Source organism: Ochotona princeps, chromosome 2 (genome assembly GCF_030435755.1).
Source record: "Ochotona princeps isolate mOchPri1 chromosome 2, mOchPri1.hap1, whole genome shotgun sequence".
NCBI lineage: Eukaryota > Metazoa > Chordata > Mammalia > Lagomorpha > Ochotonidae > Ochotona > Ochotona princeps.
The window spans coordinates 103422005-103442569 of NC_080833.1; the positions used below are offsets into that span (position 1 = coordinate 103422005).

General features: G+C 48.1%; 1 protein-coding gene across 4 annotated transcripts; it reads right to left on the reverse strand.

The window, feature by feature from the left end:
* Nucleotides 1-1576: 1576 nt before the first annotated feature.
* On the reverse strand, nucleotides 1577-18112 carry GJA5 (gap junction protein alpha 5). Of its 4 annotated transcripts, none has more exons than XM_058660147.1 (3): nucleotides 17965-18086; nucleotides 12357-12438; nucleotides 1577-4615 (listed from the first exon to the last, which is right to left on the reverse strand). In XM_058660147.1, the coding sequence occupies exon 3, from the start codon at nucleotides 4577-4579 to the stop codon at nucleotides 3521-3523; it is 1059 nt and encodes a 352-aa protein (XP_058516130.1). In that variant the 5' UTR covers nucleotides 4580-4615; nucleotides 12357-12438; nucleotides 17965-18086; the 3' UTR covers nucleotides 1577-3520. The 4 variants fall into 4 exon arrangements, with proteins under 4 accessions (XP_058516130.1, XP_058516131.1, XP_004581902.1 ...); XM_058660148.1 differs by lacking the exon at nucleotides 12357-12438 and adding an exon at nucleotides 12598-12708 and having other exon boundaries at nucleotides 17965-18060; XM_004581845.3 differs by lacking the exon at nucleotides 12357-12438 and having other exon boundaries at nucleotides 17965-18112.
* Nucleotides 18113-20565: the final 2453 nt, after the last annotated feature.

The window sequence follows — 20565 nt, forward strand, 5'->3', positions numbered from 1 at the left end:
ATACTCCTGGGTCTTCCCCAGCCTTTTGGAGAAAGTCTTCTGTCTAGCAACTTGGATTCATGTCCTTTGTTAAAATTTATTTACTTATTTGAAAGGCAGAGAAAAAGAGAGAGTGAAAGCACTTCAGTCTGCTGGCTCATTCCCCAACTGTTTGCAAAAGTCTAGGCTGGACAAGGCCCAAGTCAGGAACTGGCCAGAGCTTTGAACCTAGACATTCCAATATGAGATATAGGCATCCCAACTCCTAATTCCTACATCAAAAATATGCCTCTTTTCAACACCATTGAGTCAGGATACCAGAAGAGACAACTTGTTCCTGGGTTTCCTGGAAGGAGCGTGGCTTCTCCCCTTCCTCTCTCCCTCCTTCATCCACAGTGGTGAGGTCTTAGCTTCAATTTCCCTTCCTTTGAAAGAACTTTTATCAGCAGGATGCTGGATCAGAAGTGGAGCAGCCAGGATTCGAATTTGAGCACATAGGGGTTGCTAATGCTATAGGTAAAGGCTAACCTGTCAAGCCATGGCACTGCCCTCTCAAATAAAATCTTGCAAAGCATTTTGGTGTATATTACAGCAAAATCCAAAAGTTATTACATCAACTCTAATGAAATGTAAAAGACTCAAGCATAATTTTTTTTTAGTTACCATACTTGTGTCAGTTTTTTTTTTTTTAGCCAGATATGCCTCTGGTAGTGGGATATTGATACTTTTTTTGAACAGTGTGATTGTGAATATGTGAAAACATTGGAAAATTTTGACAGTTGTAACTAACTTACTAACAATGATGTCTTTATAGATTTTATGCAGATTGCCTGTTAAAAAAAGAAAAATAAAAAAGAAAATGGGGTGCTTTTTTCCTAGGAGATAAAAATGGGTTCTGGGTATTTTTCCCAGTTGGATTACTTGGGTGCCTCTGGTATGAGCACCTTACCCTTGGACAGATGGTAGGGACACTCCCGAGTCACTGTTTTATACCTCAACATCTGTTCTGGGATCTCTTCATAATACCTCCTCGGAGAACTCTCCTACTATAGCAAACAAGCCAGGTTCGTGGTTGAGATCATATCCGTCTGGTTATCTTGACCCTTGCTTCTTTCTCTCAGAAAGTGTACCTATTTGCTGAAGAAGGACTGGTGGTCCCTTAATCCCTTATTTGGAGAGAAGATCATTTTGCTTCTTCCTATAGTGAAGTGGCTTCCAACAAACCTCTCTGACTGTCACAGTCAGCTACTCCATATCCCAGATTTTACAATACTATCTGTTCAAAATGATAACAAAAACATAATAAGGATCATAGTAACAATAACCATCTGCTGACCGGCTATTTTTCAAGCACCCTACTAAACAATCTGTAAGCAGTGTTTCCCATAATGTTGTGAGGTAGAAGTTAGTAGGCCCAATTTACAGATGAGGAAGCCAAGCCTTGGAGAGTCAGTAGCCTGCAGTTTGATACTTAGCAGAATTAAAGATGTAAATCAGCACCTGGAATTTTGAGTGTACCATTTCTGATTTCAGTGTCCTTTATGTTACATTTATATTATAATTGTCTATTAGGCTGAGATCAAGTACCCCCTCCCCTCCCCACACCAAGCCTGCCTACCTCCTCGTACAGTAGCTACAAGACTAGGACACAACAGAGTTGGGCATCGAGAAAAATTTTATTAAGAAAATCACACATATTACTTCCTTTCTCCTTTCTGAAGGTCTCACCACTAAGGACTGATCTCTTTGAGTTTCCAATTTAACAATACTCATTTCACAACAAACATTTCAGAGATGGAAGGAGAGAGAACCTTGATGCTGGTACCAGGCAATGGATAAAAAAGTATCCCGAATCCACGGCCCTGGGATGACCAGCCCTTCTTTCCCAAATGGTATCCCAGGCAATTCCCTCCACATCTCTATTCTCATCCCACAAGGAGGACCTAAATAGCAGTACACAGCCCCAGTGATCAGCAGGTGGAACTGAGGCTGAGCCTTTTCTTAGCTTTCATTCTCCTCTGTCTGACCTCCCACATGGTAGCGAGGTCCAGCCCCTCGGACAAAAAGCTTGAGGGGAGGATAAGACATAAGTTCTTCCGCTTTCCTTATGGTAGGATCCCCTCTTTGCCCTTTAGCATGCACATGCTTGCACACACACACACACACACACACACGCATTTTTAAAAAGATATCAAATTTTCTGTAAGTCTCAGTATCCAATTCTGAGCATCCTTTACCTGCATCTAAAGTGGCAGCCACCTGTGAAGGAACCACTGAACAGGGACATCAGCCTAGCCCCAGGGAAAGGCAGCTCCCACCTGGCAGTCTCATTAGAGGCACCAGGGAGATATGAGACTCTGTGCTCTTTAAGCAAGCCCTTGTTCAGAAAGCAGGAAATTCCCTTGCTGCACCCAAGCCCCTAGTATAGCTGCTGGGGAAAGAGAGACATGGGGGCTTCCATATCTGTCACAATACCTCTTCTTGGCACTCTAGGTTGGCAGTGAGCAAGGAAAACAGGAAAGAAAAAGGAGTTTTCCAGTGTTTTCTCTCCTGTTTTATTTTCATCTTCACGGCAGAATTATATTTTTTCCCAAGGAGATTTCGAGCTTCACAATATTAGCTTTGTTTTCATGAGACCTGGAGAAATTCCCCTGGCATCACGGGGCTAGGGATCTGATGAGGATCCGAATGAGGTCAATGGTTCCTCTGGCATTCTACCAATATGGTCTGCAGGAGAGCACTGGGTGAACAGCCAAGGGAGGAAGGGCAGGGGTGGCTTCTGGTGTTGAGTGGCATTGCAAAGGAGCTGCAGGGTGAGAGGTGGTGGCTGGGGCTCCTGTGGAGTTGTTGTGTCCAGTGTCTCCTTAGAAGAGCTGGCACCACTGTGGGCTGGCTATGCACCCTGGCTGAAGAGAAGGCTGCAACACCACCGAGCTAGGACATTTGTCAGCTGTACATGCCAAGGCACTTGTAAATTTGAGGCTATTGGTTAGGTTCCAAAGATCCCTTTTTAAGACTGGATAGAGGGAGGGACAGCCCAGGGCAGCCCAAGGCTACCTCACCACCACTGTCAGGTATAGTCCATGCACAGAACAGATTCGTGAACACATCTGAACACTGATTTGTTGATTCACTGTCCTTGGGCAGTGGAGGGTGATGAGGTCTCAGAAGCCAAGGGACTTGGAAAATCCACCTGGGATATTCCTGGCACATTGCTGGTACTCTGGCCCTCTGGTTCTCCCTCCCAGGCTAGATTCGGCCATTGTTCCCCTCCCTTCCTCTACCCTGTTCAATGAGCTATCTGCAAGGCTTCACTGAAGACAGTGGGTAGGCAATGGGACAGGACAGGAGTCAAGAGGGTGGCCATGTCTGAGCCACACTCTTGGAGCCCTGGTTACACCTTTGGGCATAAACAAGGAATGCCTCTGAGGCCCAAGACCCAAAGAAGCAGAGCAACCAGGAGGATAAGAGCATGGGCCACCCTTTCCCTTTCTGTGACTCTTTTATTCCCAGTGGATTGTGGTCCTCTCTCAGTGAATGGTCACACTGACAAGTCATCTGACCTGGCCTTACTGCTGGCCTTGCTAAGCCGGCGTTTGTCACTGTGGTAGCCATGAGTAGGGTGGTGGCCTGGTGAGACTTCAGTGGGCACCTCGGGTTTCTGGTCATAGTGGATGTGACCCGGCTCCTGGCCCTGCACCTGCTCGGTGGCCAGGTTGTCTGTGTTCTGCTGGGAGGCCATATTGTTACTGAAGCGACCAAAGAATTTCCCCCCAGGTCCATTTGCCAAGCATTGACTGAAGTCAGGTGGAGGGGTGCAGTTCTGGGTTGTGCCTGCAGAGCAGCCGGGCAGGTGATGCTGGCTGGTGCTCTGCTGCGACTTGGCGAAGAGCTGTCTGATCTTCTTCCAGCCCAGATGGTAGAGTTCAGCAAGGCTGAGTAAAAGGGATAGCCCAGCTACAGCCAGCATGAAGACAATGAAGACGTTCTTCTCAGTGGGCCGGGAAATGTAGCAGTTGACGGGGTGCGGGCAGGGACTCCTGCGGCAGACGTGGAGGGTGTCAAGGAAGATCCCATAGAGGAGGTACTGGCCCACGATGAAGGCCACCTCCGTGGTGGTGCGGATGATGATGCTGCACACGTAGGTGTGGAGTAGAGTGCCCTGGAGGACAATCCGTCCATTCACCTCCTCCCAGCAGGACAGCTCCGTCTTCTCGGCAGCTGGGTACTCGTAGGAGCCGGCGCCTCGCCCCTCTTTGGTGCCCTGGGTCTCCCGCAGCTTCCGTTTCTCCTGCATACGCACCGTGTGCATGGCGTGGCCCATGTACACCAGGGACGGCGTGGAGACGAAGATGATCTGCAGCACCCAGAAGCGGATGTGGGAGATGGGGAAGGCTTGGTCGTAGCAGACATTCTCGCAGCCTGGCTGGATTGTGTCGCACTGGAAATCAGCCTTCTCGTCCCCCCAGGAAGACTCAGCAGCGGTGCCCAGCACCAGCATGCGGAATATGAACAGCACAGTGAGCCAGACCTTGCCGATCACCGTGGAGTGCTTGTGTACTTCCTCCAGGAACTCTCCCAGGAAGCTCCAGTCACCCATCTTGGCCAAGCCAGACAGACACCAAGTCTACTGCAGCTGAGAGAGAGAAAGAGAGGAATGTGTCTGTAGCTACAGGGAAGGTTCTCCATGCTCTGGGCAGTGATCCATACCAATGCCTTCTTCAAGAAACAGGTTAACAGGGTAGGGGGCGGGCCTGGTGGGGGTTATTGTGGGTCGCCCCGACTAGACTGCAGCTCCCACTGGTTGATGTAAGGGCGGAACCAGACTGGACTGCAACACCCATTGGTTCCAGTGCAACTCGGGACCGAAAACAGAACCAACCCAGCAATTGCAACCACCAGCTGATAGGGGTGATGGACTGTGCCGGGCCCTGTGCTTGCTAGAACATACAAGAAACTAGTCTGGGAATACCTCAAAGTTTCTTTGGAGATCTCCCCAATTGAACTGCTGGACTCAGAACTCTAACCAAGAAAAGACAGAAGACAGAACAGGTCAATCATTCATATCTGCTATATGTTGGCAGCAAAATACTGGGCAAACGGAGACTTAATGGTGGACCATATCAATCAGTGGACGACCTCATCGAGCGAAACTGGCAGCGACTCATAACTGGAGAACTATTAAAACCACTTGAGCAAATATCTCAGAGCATGCCCCACATCCGGGACTTGGGGTGGGTGGGAAAACGGGTGGAGCTTCTCTCTCAATATCCCCCTTTACCTAAGATACATGATGGAAACAATATGGACATAATAGTATTACCCACTTTCCTATACCCCCTGAACCTTTTTTTTTTGTTCTTTAACCGTAATTAACTATGTAAAGAATGTCAACAACAATACAATAAAATAGATTAAAAAAAAAAAAGAAACAGGTTAAGCTGCCACCTACAGCACTGGCATAGCACATGGACACAGATTGGTGTCTCAGCTGAGCCACCTCTGAACCAGCTCCCTGCTAAGGTACCAGGGAAAGCAGTGGGAGATGGCTCCAGTGCTTGGGCCCGTACACCCACGTGGAATACCTGCAAAAAGCTCCTTGGTCCTAGAAGCAGCCTCGCTACCCAAAGCAGCTGCAGCCATTTGGGATGGAAGCAGCAGATGGAAAATACCGTGTGTGTGTGTGTGTGTGTGTGTGTGTGTGTAGAGAGAGAGAGAAAGACAGAGACAGAGAAAGAGAGAGAGAGAGATCTGTCTTTCAAAAAAATAAAATAAATATTTAAAAGAAAAAATATGATTTCATTGTCTGCATTATGACACAGTGGGATTAAGTTGTTGCCTGTAACTCTAGCATCCCATACAAGAGGGCCAGTTGGAATCCTGGCTGTTCCACCAGCAACCCAGCTTCCTGCTAATGTTCTTGGGTTGGTAGGGGCTGGTGGCTCAAGTAGCCATATCCCTGTCACCCATGAGGGAGACTGGGATGAAGTTCGCGCCTTCTGGCTTCTGCCTGGTCCGGCCCTGGGTGCTGCAGGCAGGCATTTGGGAAGTGAACAAGCAAATAGAAGATTCTCTTTCTGCCTTTCAATTAGTTCCTATTTTTTTTAAAAAAGCAAAGTGTGACTTTCAAATCAAATTCACCCAAAGAACTCCTCTCCTGCACCCCAGGAAAAAGTGGAAAGGAAGAGAAGATTCAAAGTGATCACGATTGCATTAGCAAGAATTGGACATGGCTTCTGCCTGCTAATGGATCTAGAAATCAGCTGAGGTGTGTGTTATACGCATCTTCTGGGTTTCTACTCCTGACATTCTACCTCAGAAGGTCTACAGTGGCCCCAGGAGTCCAGATTTGCAACAAGCAACCGTCGTGTTTTGGATGCAGCCATACCTGGAGAAACACAGGATCAGAATTCACAGTCCTGGCTCTGGACACTTATCTCAATGAATCTGTTTTCACATTCGTCATGAGATGAGGTGTGTGACACACTGAAATTGTATCATAGATACTTACATGCTGGTGCATGAGGAAGGAAGCTCTATGGCATAACTTGGAGGTGGGGGAAGAAGGAGTGTGAGTGGGAGAAGCACACTTGGACCCTCAGGAAACATTCTGAGGGTGGGTGGAACCATCTAGCATCCACCTGCTGTGCTGGCAAGGGGAAACCAAAACAGCTAGCTCCAGTTCCACCACCGGAAGGTGTCACAGAGGAATGCAGAGCTTCCCCCCGCTGATAAACCCAGAGCAGTGTGTAGTTGCTCCAGCCATACAGCTGGGCTTACCCTGACTATGTACATGACTTCCCCACCCTGCCCCAAACCTGCTCACCCTCTTGTCCAGATTAAATGCCCCAGATCTTTAGGTCCTTGCAACATCTTCCCTCATCAGCTTCTCCAGCACAATTTCACTGCCACTTCTGCACAATTAACTCTTACACGCCTTTCCACCTAACTGAATCTGTGTGTGTATGTGTGTATACTCCTGCCTCTTGCTTCTCAAATTGAAAAAAAAAGAGAGATGAGGGATGGTATTACTTTTTTGGAAGTAATATACCAGTAAGGATACCCACACCTCACATCAGAGTGTCTGAGTTCAATACCAGACTCCAAGCCTGACTCTAGCTTCCTATTATTGTAGACCCTAGGAGGCAATAGTGATGACTCAAGTAGTTAGATTTCTGCCATGCACATGGACACCTGGGTTGAGTTCTCATGTGCTTACGACTTCATGCCTGCAGTCACTGCAAGCCTTTGGGAAGTGGTGAATGTCTCCTTCTTTCTCTCTCTCCTCCCTCTTTGTCTCTGTCTCTCCAATAAAAAAAAAAATCCTAATTCAGTCATTCCTCCCCTCCATTTCTTCCTCCTCCCTCCAGCTTAGCCTCCTTAGCTCCCTCTCTCAGCACCTGACCACCACACTCGTTCATCCTCTACCTCTCTCAACTCCCAACCAGAACCGCTTGAGATCAGTGACTGCTTGACTCAAAGGATGTGTTTATCAAATCTTGGTTGAGTGTTGGAAAGAGGAGGCAGCAGACACTGGCTTTCTTTATCTAGTGGCAACTCAATTCCTTATTCCTTACCTCCTGGCACAGAAACCAGATATTACTTTGCTTTTTTAATTTTTAGTCTCCATGGCAATTAGCTCTGGTAAGTAAGGGCTGGAGAGGGTCTCATGTAGGGAGTGCTCTGGAAAGAGTTGTCCATCCCTCAGTAAACAGAAGGAGCCTCCATCCCAGTCCTCCCCACTCCCTCTGCTTCCTGCCTGAGGGCAGGGTTGTGTGAGCCCAGGTATCTGAAGCTTTGCAGGGAATCAGGGTCTTGACACCTCAGAATCAACTCTTGAATCTCTTACCTCCAAAATCCTTACTTGGTGAGCAACAAGAGTCCTTATCATTTAGGTCTCTCAACCAATCTTAACCAGCAGGATGGTAAAGAGACAGGAGGGAACTGAACATGAATCTTCTATTCTTAACATCAAAGAGCCTCAGCTTAGGATGGGACCTTACCAGCTGCCAAGTTCAAACTCTGACCTTTACATCTTTGCTGCCAACACACTTCTGGTTCCTGCCGCAACATTCTTTACGCTGAAGGGAAAAGCCAGGGTGGGAGCTACACTTCCCAGTCCTGGCTTCCTTGGCTGCAGAGCTGATGCTCAGACAGAAACCAGCCTCTTGGCCCTGTCTTCTCCCAGTCCCCAGCCCTGACAGTACACAGAGAGGCCCTGAGTCAGCGGAAAGGGACTTATCTCAGTCCCTCTCTGTATCAAACACCCAGCCAGATCCCAAGGTCCTTTGTCTGATGGGTGAGCAGGCCTCCACCTCTGTGCCTCAGGTGGTTGAAGAGAGCCCTTCTTTCAAAATCTCCAAATGTAGAAAATTGTGGCACACTTGCTCAAAAGGAAAATGGCTGATTAGATAAGTGTGTGCATGGTCTGGCCTCTCTTCTGGGCGCGTGCGTGGTGTTCAGCACCTTCAAGGTCAAGCACTGGAGAGAAGGAAAGGAGAAAAAGGGAGCAAACAAGTGACTGGCAAGGGAGGAAGTGGAAACATAGCAAAGAAACCGTGCAATGGCCCAGCGAGGTCAGGCACAGGAGTTAGGGAACTGGAGTTCAAGTCCTTGTCACTGTCTGCCAGGCTTGGATGAATTATTCAATCTGTGCTTCACTCTGTCATCTGCATAATGGAGGCACTCATGCAGGGCCATAAGGTGATGTATAGAAAGAACTTTGCACCGTACTCAGCAGAAAAGAACTGCATAAACGGTAGCTGTATGCAGCAAAGAAAACAATGGGGAGAATGAGAGAGTAGAAGAAAGAATATAAGAAATAGAGAAAAGTGCATTAAAAATGAGAAAAGGGAAATAGGGGTTCGGGAGTGTAGAAGAGGAGGAAATGAAAGAAAAATAAACACGGAAACTAAAAAGAAACAAGCAAAAGCATCATCTGAGATTGGAGACGGAATATTACATTTGCCACTCCCAAAGACTTCCCCTAGATCTCCTCACTCTGTCACACATTCCTTGCAACCCCCCTCAAGAAAGCATACACATAGTTCTGGGTAGAAGCATGTGGTGCTTTGGTGTGGTCTGCCAAGAGGCTGGGCTGCTGACTCGCTCCCTCCCTCATAGTCCATGGACATCACCTGGAAGAAGAAAAGGGCAGGCTCAAGAAATAAACACCTTAGAAAACCAGAAAGTCAGCATTAGAAAGAGTCTCATTGGCAGGGAACAAGAGAACCTTGCTGAAGCGGTCTGAGGGCAAGATCAACCTGCTGGGGTAAAGGAGCCTGCATGGTCAACTGCCTGCTGATCTTTTGGGCGAGGTCAGAGAAACTCAGAATTGCTTCCATTTACCGGTTGTTTATAACACGCCAGCGTCCTGGCTCAAGGCAGTCTTCCAGCTACACTGGCTTCCCTCGTGTCCCCTATAACCTCAGCCCGAGAAATCTGTAGATAGGACACTGGGTGAGTTTACTGTGTATAGCATAGAAAATACTGTGTAGTTTATTATGTGTCTCTTGGCAGGAAGTGTGCTAGGAGGGGCAAAGGAAGTTGCTTATACCACGAATAAATTCTGTGTAATACAATGGACGTTTCCCTCACTGTCGAGGCCCTAATCTTCACTGGCTTCCTACTGCTTAGAAAGTCCAAATTAGTCTGGCTACTAAGACCCTCCACAGCACAGCCTTATCCTGCCTCTGCTTCCCTAGTTCTTCACATACTCAGTCTTTGCACTACACGCTCCCATACACATCTCATGATTTCTCACTTACCCTGGTTCCTGTGCAGAGGACTGTCCCCTGATTCACTCATTCACTAATACACATGTTGGATGGCCACAAGGTGCCAAGCAGCAGGCTGGGAGCTGAAGGTATGGCAGAAATGGCAGGGACAAACAAGAATTCCTGTCTCAGTTGGGTTTAACCCTGCCTGAATTCCCCATAGTGAAAGACTCTCAGTAGTTTCAAGGAAGCATGTGTTTTAACATTCAAGAAGTATATACAAGGTGCTACAAGCGAGGGTGACAGGAGCCTGAATCAGTTTTACTGCACTAGAAGAGGGTCTTGTTAGAACTGGGCCCTCCTAAGGGCCCTGGGTATTTGTGTTGCTTAGCCCTCTGCAACCAAAACAAGTTCTAAAGTCTGTCTGCGAGAACCCAAAGAGAATATCCCAACTCTGAAGGATCTTGATAACCAATCCTTTTGCACCCTTTCAATGTAACCTAATGGGAGCCAGAAGCTTCTTCCCCATCTCTCGCATGAGGACAGGAGCCCAAGCAATGGGACCATGTTCCACTGCTTTCCCAGACACATTAACAGGGAGCTAAACAGGAAGTGGACTAGCCAGGACTCGAATAGGCTTTACCCACTACACCTTAATGCCAGCCCCTCTCTAATAAATTCTTAAAAATGAGAAAGGACTGGCAATAGATTAAAAACAAGACTTTGCGCAGTTAAAAAAAAAAGTGCTTCTTATATTGTCTCCGTGACTCCAAGAGGGCAGTACTGTATTTGTTCTGTCCGATGCCAAGTACCTTCAGAAGGCTCAAGGCATTCCATTTTTACTGTGGAATGAATGAAGCCTCATCGCCACCTTGCGCAGAGATTGTGGTTGTCGCTGTTTAGCAAAGAAGAAAGCCTAAAGAGACAATTTGTTCAAATACTACTGTGGGCAGAAGCAGGGCTTCATTCCAAAGTTTCTGATCAAGCGTGGTGCTTGCCAGAAAGTCTCCCTCCACCTCCCCTCCAGTGTGGAGCTCATCAATTCTTTGGTCTCTTCACTTAGGACTTCAAAAGCTCCTGCTAACTCAGGGGTACTGAGTGATGGGAGACATGACTGTATCGTTTAGTGATAAGGCCTGGGGATCAGCTTTTACGCAATGAAGTCAATCAATATTATCTGCACTGTGTGGAGTGTTGTGAAAAAGTATTTGGAAAAGCATAATGCAGCTCAGTTTTAGAAACACTTCCCGAGTGTCTTCTTAGGCTAGTGCTGTGCTGAAAATTAGGGACCCAAAGACCAATAAAGCCATATTGAAGGAAGTCACTGCCTATAGGGGACATGAGCATAAGCAAATGTGGTGAGTCTAGAAATAAGTGAAACAATCCATGCACACGCATAGGAGAACACTGACCCCAGCCAGGAATAGAGGCAGCTGGGTAGAGAGGACTTTCCAGAGGAGACAACCCTTGACACGGAGTTAGGTCTATGTGATGGTGTTTGTAGCAGCACAGAGTAGAGGAGATGGGGAAGAAATGAGAAAATTTCAGACAAAGGTAACTGTATGAAACAACTCATTGAGATGAGAAACTGCATGGTCTGAGTGCTCAGTGATCAGAACAAGGACTAGTCCCCATCCCGCATGAACCACACTCAGTACATGACTTTCTCCTGAGGGCACACTCTAATCAGACAGCCCCAAAATGGGTTTGGAGTTATACAGGATTGCACAATCAGTAAACCTCATGCTCTCAGGAGTCCCTAATGGCTGTAAAATAAACTAGTCCACAGGCAACTTGTACCTCCCAGTGGGCTCTGTCATGGTACTCTCCACTCCACTACACAAGCAGGCACATTGAGAGTGAATGGAGAGCCACCACGGAAGGTATTTTCCTTCTATTGTTTCCAGTTCTGTCCTCTGAAGCCAAATACTACTATCTAGTATCTGACAACAATTTCTGTGTCCCCTGAGTGGGCAGCAGAGGCCTTGGGCTGAGCCATAAAACATTTGGGTCTTGCACATATTCTGATAATTACCTGCTCTGCAGTCAGGCCTGCCTGATCTAACTTGACCCTGAGTTCCTGAGAGACTCACTATGTGCCTATTCATCCCTGTATTCTCCCATGGGAACTCCTTGCCCACCCTGGATCCCATGAGAGCTTATTCCTGCTCCTTGTGCCTGGCAAGTGAATGTTTCACAGAAATAGCCATGGGGATGAATGACACCGTGCAGGTCACTCAAAACATCCCACTGATGGGGGCTTTCACAGCACGTAAAGCAAACCTGGGAGGGCCACACCACATATCTTCTTCCCTGAGAAGCTGACCCAGGGGGACAACTACCCGATGACGAGGGTTACAAAAGCCTGGAGATCTAGCTTTTGCTGTTACAGAGCCCTCCCTCCACTTGGCCAAGCAGTGTGCACAGCAAAGACAGCCCAACAACTGAGCCATTCTTTCTTACCACCTCCCTGAGGGTTCCTGGGAAACTCATCCAAGTTCATCAAAATTAGATTAGAAGACCACTCCTCAGAGTCTGAATCTAATTCCGGACAGTGACACATGTTCTGGACAGTATCTTTCAAATCTCTGGATCTCAGTCAAGGCTGTTATTCATAGTAATCATCACAATCCCCTGGGCCCACGCTGTCGCTCTGCTCACCATACAGTGGAATGTGGCACGGGGTGGGGCTGACTTCCCAATTCAGTGTGTTCTGTTGCCAAAGGGCCTCCTTCTAGGCTGCCTGAAACACAGCATCACGTCAGTTCAGTTGGAGTCAGAAGGTGGTTACTGAGCTCCTGTGCTACGCCAGGAGAAGCTTCACAATGTGCCAAGCATAACCATCCTCACAAACTCCTTTGTACCTTACTCATCTGTGTATATTTTTCTGATTTCTCCTCACCTTGACAGTTTCTCCCTAAAATGGGCATCCAGGGAAAATTATGTGAAAAGTTTGTCTTGATCCTTAGTTGCTTCAGTCATATTTATCTTCTAAGATTCTCAGTTGCATCTTCTGGTTTAACCAGAGTTATACACAAAAAGAATCGGAGTTCAGGTGATAATAATAGCATATGCAGACACTTACTAATCGCATTTTATGTGCTGGACTCCACAAGTTTCTTTCCATACCTTTTTTTCTTCATTTAACTCTCACAACAACCTGGTGACGTAGGAACTGTTTTCCACAAACCCCTGCTCTTGCCCTTTAAAAACATATTTAGAAGATGGAATGAGAGAAACATAGACAGAGATCTCACAGAGATCTCACAGAGATCTCCCATCTACTGGTTACTCTCCAAAGACTTGCAATGACTGGGGTTGGACCAGCCTGAAACTAGGAGTGGGAACTCAATCCAGGACCTGTGCACTTGTGTCCTCACCTGTTGCTTCCCAGAGTGCGGTTTACTCAAACCCAGGTACCCTGATGTGTAGGCATCCCAAGCAGCATCATATCCATTGCCCCAAATGCCCGGCCCTCACACCTTGGCTGCAAGGCTGGGAGAGGGTAACTTGGCCAAGATCACACTGCTGGTAGGAGGTGGAGTCTAATTCACATGTGACTCCTGGCTCACCCAACAGCAATCCCCTCAATTAATAACAGTGCCAAACTCTAAGCTGTCTAACGTTCCTATCTTTGGCAAATCCATGCTGGTCCAAGGTCGGCCGCTTCTGTGTAAGATGACTGTGACACCTGCGAGGACTGGGAGTAGGGAGGTGGGGGCAGGGCTCACATTCAGGGTGTTCACTCTTTCTACCCTTGGGGGAGGTGACCACACTTGTGACACAGTCCTATCTGTGGAGCCAGTCAGTGAGCAGCAGTCTACATCCGTGAACTTTGCTCCCTATTTGAGGGGATGGGAAGGTGGAGATGAGGGAAGAGACAGAGCCAAATGGGCGAGACAGAGTCCTCACATTTGGTGTTTTCTTCCTGCTCATGCAACAGCAGATAATCAGCTCCTCTTTACATTTGATTATTTATGCTGACAAGGACAGATTGTCCCACTCAGACTCTCACTGCTGGCAGACAGTTGTTTCAAAGCCAAAGAGTGGAAGGAAACAGGCAAAGAGGAGAAAGAGAATGTGGCTAGGATAAATGATTTTCTTCCTCCAATGTTGGAAGAAGAAAGATCTACCAAGAGTGAATGGGAAAAGATAGTGAATGGAAATATTAAATTACAAGGCACATTGGGAGGTCCTTACTGAGTTCCCCAAGGGCAGTGATTTGTACCTGTGTGATTCGCAGCTGTACACTTACTAATGAAAATTCTATTTATGACAATGCTCACATTTCTTTCCTGCTCCTACCATCTTATCACAGACTCGTAGTGCCAAAGAGCTGAAAGAAACTCAAAGGTCAAATTCAACTTCTTATTTTCATCCAAGATGACCAGGATCCACGGAAGTTCAAACAATAAATGGCAATAAGTTGAGGTGTGTGCGTGTGTGCACTCACAACTGTACTTTCTAATTTTTCCATCAATTCTGCTAGGAAAATAGTAGCACTCCCTTCCACAGAAGAGAAAACCAAGGCTCAAAGGCTAGATAACTTATAAAAAGTCTCAAATTGGCAAATGAAGCTTAAGGGACTTGAACCTGATAACCTTAACCACAAAACCCACATTCTAACAAGGAAAGACAGAGAGCCTAGTACTTGATGACAAATCTGTCAACAGAACTCCCATCTCACCACTGCTAACAGGGCCTTCCACCTGTTACCTAGTCCCATTGCAGGCCCAGGGCTTTTTGTTTAAGTTTCTAACTTCTTGACTGGCCATCTCTTGCAAACGCTGCTCCTGGAATTAATCATTGCATTGGTGGCCTTGGCTCACAGTGGACAGGCTGCCCAGACTCTTGAGCATCTGCCACCATTTGGCCAGAATTCACATATACAAAGTTGTTTCCTTTTTTAGCCAGTAAATGCCCTTGGCTGCAATATTGCTTACTGCAGGGCCCTCGGCTGGCCCAACAGCAGGCTCTAGTGAAGCCTGGAAGGCAGAAATAGCTGTGGTTAGGTGGTGTGGCTCACGGTTGCCAAAAAAATAGAGCCTGGGACCCTGCTTGTCTTACTACCCAAGTCACTTAATCTCCCATTTTCCAATTTATCTGAGAAATGGGTATATTCGTTCACAGAAGGTAAACATTGTGGGTATATGAAAGCACCCAGAACTGGAGATGGGAGGTTGAACCTGCTCCCTGTTATGTCTTGAACTGGAGCTTTTGGACCTGGAGACAAACTCCACCAGAGTCTGTCTAATCGGGCAGGTGTTGCCCAGGAGCTGTAGTACTTCTGAATCTGATCACCCACCCACAACAAGGGTTAGGACAGGTCCAGTTCTGCTTGAAAGACAGAATGGGGCATCTCCCCTGGGACCTACGGGAAAGGGACACCTTAACCACTGCCAGCAGGAAGGCAGAAATGCTGCCCTGTCCTAAAGTCTTGCTTCATGAAGTTTCCTGCTCAAGGTCAGACTTGAGGCACCTCTGAAAAGGCACCATTAGCATCTCACAAGACACTAGTCTGGGTCCCAGCTGTTGTTTTTTGGCCCTAAAGCAGACTTTCCCCTCCACAAGCCTCAGTTCAATCATAGAGAGCAAAAGGCTTGAGTTTGGTGATTGCTGAGGGCCCCCCAGCTCTGAGTTAGAACATCTGGGGAAGCTGTGCCTGTTGACAAAGCATATGCCAAGTTGGTGGTAAAGGAGCAACTTCAGGTTTTCTGGCTCCCAGTTGAAAGGTCAGAGATTTTGGTCATAAAAACCAAACACACTTGGTTAGAATCATATGTGATGGTGAGCCTGCATCATGAAAAAGCTTAATGCAACCAACAGGAAGCAATGCAGAGACCTGGCCTGAGGACCAGGTGACCTGGATTCCACCTTGTTCTGTTGCTTTCTGAGCACCTACTAAACATTAGCCATTTTAAGGACTTCTTTTAATCTTTATAAAACCCTACAAGGAAAATATTCATTAATCTCTCAAGCAGATGAAGAAACTGAGGGTTCAAGATGCTAAATCATTTGCCTGCAGTCTCACAACTAAAACATCCAACCCAAATGCACCTCCAAACCCCAAGATTTTCTCCTCTGCTATACCCTGGAATTAGATGCTCTAAGGTCCTTCTGTGCTGTTTCAGAACTTCTGTCTCTGAGACCTCCCAACTTTCTTTAGGAGAGTGAGTAGATAGTTAAATGCCGGATTGTTTTGCCTATTATTTGATAGTATATTTTTAAAAAATGACTCATTAAGTAGCATGAAGCTATCATTCACCATGATCTAGCAGCTCCCAACTTTACAAAGGAAGTCTGTTCCTTTTATAGAGATTTTCCAGAAAAATGGGTACATCCCTGCTTCAGTCAGCTCAACCCGCAAGCCAGTATTCAGAACCCAAAGGAGTTAATTCAGAGAGCTGCTGAAGTCCCAGGGGAGCAGTCCTTCCCAACGACTCCAGGTCTCTTAGTTCCCATCTTGACTGATCCACACTAACAGGTCCCTCTCTGTCCCATTCTAGTTGGCTGGGCCTGGAGAAGTCATAAGCTATACACACTAGACCAGGTGAGCCTGTCTTGCCGGTTTCCCCTGGTTACCAACAAAGATGATGAGGACCAGGTGGGGAGACGCACATCTATGTTAGGAAATAGGATTGTGGAGATAGGCTGCTGGAAGAGTTGAGGAGAACCTGGGGCTGGAAAACAGACAAGGACGAAACTCAGAAGAACCGAGGTATGAGTGAGCAGAACAGGGTGTCTCCCAACCAGACAGCTTTCCCTTCCTCAGCTTTGTTTTCCTTTTGGGTCAAGGTATAGGAGATGGAGTGGCAAATCCTTTCCACTTCTAACCTCCTAGGACCGGGGGAGGACTAGGTGGCAGGAGTGCAATAGCAAAGACAGCGTAGAGAGATGACAGTTTCAGCTGCCCCAGCACGGACACCTCTGGGATTGATTCCCAGGCCATGGCAGGGGAGCCAGCCTGACTCCAGGACTGTGGCTCTGTGAATGGCTGCACAGGGGACATGGGGTCAGAAGCCAGAGGGCGACACCCTCCATTCCCCTCACCAGTGTTCTCTACCCTGCATGCTGCAGTCTCTGGGTCTCCTCCCTGGCATTGCTGAGTCAGGAGGAGGCCTGTAGGGACAGCCAGAGGCGCAGGCTCTGGCAACCCTGCCTCCCCTGGAGAAGCTTCAGGAAACCAGGGCCAGCCCTATGGAGGGTGAATGGGGGCCTGGGCCCTGGATGTTGACTCCGGGACACTGAGTGGAGGAGACAGAGGGTCCTTGGCCTGATGATGGGACAGCTGGTTGAGAGGTCTGTAAATGCCAATGTGAGTACCTGGTAGGGAGCTACACCACCAGGCAAACGGAGGGCCAGGCCTCTGCACACTGGGCTTGGTTTCTTACCTGCTCACTTTCACTGAGTTTCAAGTGCACTGTCTCCCTGCCCAATGCCCTTGGGCGCAGACATTCCCCTCTCCCCTGTGCCAGAGCCAGTTCTCAGAGTTCCCAGTGGCATTGGCAGCTCTCAAGATCTCAACCAAGCACCAAAGGACTCCTTCTTCAAACCCCACGTTTCCCATGGAGGAAACTGAGGTCCAGAGGGGGGGTGGCCAGGTTCCCAGTCACACAATCTTGCAGGGAGCCAGCCCAGATCTCTCAAATCCCTGGGTCTCCATTATTTGCCAGAAGAGGCAAGAGCGTGCAGGGACCTCTCTGCCCCGCACCCTCCACTGCACTAGGTCAGAGCCCTTGCGGGAGTGCCCAGCCTCCTGCTTTCTCCTCAGCCACTGCCAGTGGCAGCCTGGACACACACGGGACGTGATCCTCCGGCAGGAAACCAAGCAAGGAGTATTTTTAAACTCTGCAACATGCCTTAGGAAGAAAAAAAAAAATCACCACAATCCCGAGATGCTGCGGAGTCCTCCGTGCCTAGAAGCAGCATGGTAAAACAGGCTGGGTATTGGGTTTCCAAAGGATTTTTTTCCCCAAGCCACTGTCCTGGGAAGGGGGCCTCCCCGGCCACTCCGGAATTCCCAGAGGCACGACAACTCTGCAGGGGCTGCTGCTCTTTCCAGCCGGGTGCACGCTGCTGCTTCCCTAAACCTCCCTGCTTCCAATGTCCCCACCTCACAGACAGGAACTAGAATAGAGGACTGGAAGACTGAGCCGCAGGTACACGGAGTAAGAACTTGAGTTTGATCTGGCCAGCGGGCAAGTCTCTCTCCTCCCACCACTTTCAATCCCTTGCACTTTCACCTCTGAAAATTCCAGTCGGCCCTTACCTGCCGCTGCGTCTCCTCCCTGAGCCCCCGTTGGCCTCTCGCGACTCTGGCTGCCTCTTTGCCAAGTGCCCACTGTTGGTTGCTCTTGAGCCGGTCAGTTGTTCCCTCTCCCACCCTCTTTTTAATCTGTGTCCGTGCCCTCCCTCCTCCCACTTCTTCCTCCTCTGGCTGTCTCTCCACCCCCTTTCCCCTCTGGAGCCCTCCCTCTCCTCCCTCTCTTTTCTGCGCTCAGAATCTTCACCCCCCACCCCTTTTTTTAAATCTCTGCTTCCCTCTGGACCCTGCAGCTTCTGCTCCTGGCTCTCCCCAGAAGGAGGCCAAGCCCTCTGCTCCCTGCTGCCCTGCCCTGCCCTGCCCTGCTGCAGTTCTGAGGCTTGCCCTCTGCCTTGCTGGCTGGCACACTGCCTCCTCACGCAGTCTTTTCTCACCTAGCCCTGTGCTGAGGCTCTGTGGAGTCCTCTGGCCAAGGTTTCTCCTGGGACATGAGTGGAGAAACTAAATTAAGCTTTGCTCAAGAGATCCCTCTGCCCCATCCTTTTCTTGTGGTTAAAAAAGAAAGCAGCCACGCACGCTGGCAGCCCTTTTGGGAGTTCTAGTCTGCTCAGATCAGCCCACAGAGCACCAGCCTGTCTGGCCCCAGGGGTAGAAACATGCTCACACAGCCCCATTCACCCAGCACCCAGAATAGGCACCTGAAAGGAAAATGATGCCAACTTCTGGTTCCAAAGGCCAGAGAGAGGACCCTGGCTCAGGATCCTGCTGTCTCGCCCCTTCCCCTTGAAGGAGGAGGAGACACCCGCTCTCGCCCTGGCTGTAAATATGTCCTCCCTATTCTTGTTGCACTTGATTATCCCAATTGCCACTTCTCCAGGGCACACATTGTCTGCATTTTCCCACTTGAGGAAACCAAGGCTTGGAGAATTCAAGTGACTCTGGGACGTAGCAGAGTCAGTATCAAGAATTTTCACCGGTGCCCAAATTCATCTTTTTGTTCTTCGCATAGAAAAGGTATAGATCTGACGGCTGCCATTGGACCAATGAAAACAATTTGGGCTCCTCTTAGATTATATGTCACAGGAGGACAATTTGGAAGGTAGGGGGTCAACTCTCTCCTCAACCTTCTCCCAATCCCTACCAGGCTCCAGTTTCTTGTCCTAGTTCAACATAATCATGTGGTCCAGGACCCAGCTGGAGTGTGACAGATGTTAATGATAGAAGTTACTTGTCAGTGGACTAAAATCAGACAAACCAATGACTAAGGGCCCACAGATTATGAGAGCTAGAAGAAAGCCTCAAAGGTTATCAAGAATAGTCCGGAGGGCCACTTTTCAATGTCACCCACAGTGGTAAGTGACAGATATAGGCACTAAACCCAGATCCACTGCTCTGCTCCATATCATTGCCCGAAATCCATCTTCTTGTACAGCTACAGCTGTAAACATTCAAGATTTTACAAAATGGCTCATTTTCATGATGAGCCATATTTCTCATAGGTGGATACACTTAGGATCTGGAAGAAATGAAAAATAAGGCCCAGTACAGTAGCCTAGTGGCTAAAGTCCTCACCTTGCATGTGCCAGAATCCCTGCCTAATGCCCTTGGGCACAGGGATCCCCCTCCCAAGTGCCAAAGGAGGGGAGTGCTGTGTATGTCCTGGGGGCCCCACTTCCCATCCAGCTCCCTGCTTGTGGCCTGGGAAAGCAGTCTAGGATGGCCCAAATCCATCCTAAACCTGCAGGGGAGACCTGGAAGAAGTTCCTGGCTCCTGGTTTTGGATCGGCTCAGCTCTGGCCATTGCAGCTACTTGAGGAGTGAATCAGTGGATGGAAGATCTTCCCCTCTATATATCTGACTTTCCAATAAAAAAATAAATAAATGAATCTTAAAAGAAAGAAATGAAAATTTTAAAAATTGGACCAATTCTATACTGAAGGAGGTGATGGTCCTAATAAGAACTAATGCAAGATTCTCCTCATTTTAAAAAAGATTTATTTATTTGAAAGTCAGAGTGAAGTCAGAAATCTCTCATTTGTTGGCTTACCACCTAAATGCTTACATAGCTGGGACTGCACTAGGCTTAAGCTAGGAGCTCAACTCCATCTAAGTCTCCCATGTGGGGGCAGAGGCACAAGAAATTGGACCATAATCCTTTGTTTTCCTAGGCTCATAAACAGGCAGGTGCATCAGAAGCACAGGAGCTAGTACTCCCACACATGATGCAAGTGACCCCCAAGTGATGCCTTAACCTGATGAGACACAATGCCAGACCATGGATGTGGGATTCTTGATTCTTTAGTCACATTTACCCCTTTTTCTGGTGTAGCATCAGAGTAGATTCTGGAGCCAGCCTGTATGGGCTTGACTCTCAGGCTAGTGCAGCTCTAGCCAAGTCAACCTCCGTGCGGCTCAGGTCCCTCAGCTGTATATCAAGGACAATAACAATATCTACCTCACTACTGGGTGTGTAAAGCACTGAGATCAGTTTCTGGTACATGTAAGTTGTAGCTACACAATGCAAAATGATACAAGGTAATCCATATGATAGAATTCCTATCTCTTCCCTGCCTGTTCCTACTTTGGCTGGACCAAGGCATTGGGATG